Consider the following 1,412-nt stretch of genomic DNA (forward strand, 5'->3'; position numbering starts at 1 on the left):
TGGACGGGGCCGCCCCCCTCCACTGCTGCCATGCCGCCCCTCCACCAGAGATCCACGGCGAGAGGGGCCGCCCGCGACCCGCAGCGCCAGACGTGGCGCCGAGGCGCTGCTGCCGCCACCCACCGACCTGCACCACCACCATGCCGCCCGTCGCCCGACGCCACACCGCCGTCGCTAGCCCACTCCGGAGCGCCGCCGCACCGCTACGCCCGGCATCGAGCACAGCATCCCCGCCGGCGAGATCCGGCCACGCTGCACCTTCCGCGCAAGGAGACGAAATGGCCCCGCCGCCGCCGGCGACGACCGGGCTTCGCCCGCTCGTGCCCCCTGGCGGTGGCGAGGGAGGAGAGAGAGAAGGAGGGGGGTGGCGGCGGCGGCGCTAGGGTTGCCTCCCGGACGCCCGCGGGAGCGCCGCGGGAGGGGAGAGGAGAGACAGAATTTTCCCCCCAGTTTTTCCTGATTGTTTTTCTGCACGCTGAACCGTATCGTCGTAGCTTCTCCTGACCGGCCAGGCTCGATATGATCGCACCAGAGCAGCTTGGGAAAGATATACTAACTCTCTACCGGTCTAACATATTTGCTACCACCGGAAACGGAACTTCTGAAGCATCATTTAACTAGTTTATGCTTGGCTTGGCATTCATATATGTACGTGCATCAGAGTTAGTGAAGTAGTATATTTACACCACTTTTAATCTGATCAGCAGAATCATGCATACTTAAGGAACACATACATGATTTCAGATTATATCAGTAACAATTTCTCCTATAATTTATTCAATGGGTACGTGCCACGCTGATCAAGTATAGTCATCTCATCACAATACTTCTTCGAATTGGAAAGAAGTGGTCTAAACCTATCTAATATGCATCCCAGACCGAGAGAAAATATAGCCACAAAAAACCTAACCACCGGGGGTGAGAAACAGAGGATGCGGGCATGCATGGGAGGGGAGACAATTGCCGTACTGGGTGCTGCTCGCATCAACGACCGCCAACGGCCATGCCTTGAAGGCTTGACTGTCGCCCGTCGCCTACATCGTCCTACCCCCTCCTAGCGAAGGAGGCAGTGGTTTTGAGACAGGCTAGGGCAAGATCGTCCGTGCGATTGGAATGCGAGTGATGCGTGTCGTGAATAATGGAGGCCAGTGTGGTGCGGCACGACCTGGGCGACTTGGCCATCGGGCGCTGGCGAGCTGCTCTGCTGCGATCATATCGAGCCTGGCCGGTCGGGAGAAGCTAGGCGATGCTGCTCGGTGTGCAGAAAAACCATCAGAAAAACCCGCCGATGTGGCATGCCAGCTGGACCTTACAAAGTTACAATTGTGACCCATCAGTCAGAATGTTCACAAAATTTTAAACAAAGTAAATTGTGGCAACACTTAATGGGCTAAAATGGATGAAATCCTACT

General features: G+C 56.5%; 2 protein-coding genes across 2 annotated transcripts in view; both read left to right on the plus strand.

Moving 5' to 3' along the window:
* Window positions 1-1,406, plus strand: part of LOC123119076 (translation initiation factor IF-2) — a gene marked incomplete in the record, with an annotated part of 3,108 nt that extends 1,702 nt beyond the window's left edge. Inside the window, 1 exon segment of the mRNA XM_044538739.1 lies at window positions 1-1,406. Coding sequence (XP_044394674.1) covers window positions 1-504 — 504 coding nt within the window.
* The window catches only part of LOC123119075 (putative disease resistance protein RGA4), a 16,491-nt gene that overhangs the window by 13,429 nt on the left and 1,650 nt on the right, over window positions 1-1,412 (plus strand). The gene's annotated exons all lie outside the window — the stretch shown is intronic.

This window comes from Triticum aestivum, chromosome 5D (assembly GCF_018294505.1).
Source record: "Triticum aestivum cultivar Chinese Spring chromosome 5D, IWGSC CS RefSeq v2.1, whole genome shotgun sequence".
NCBI classification, from domain to species: Eukaryota; Viridiplantae; Streptophyta; class Magnoliopsida; order Poales; family Poaceae; genus Triticum; species Triticum aestivum.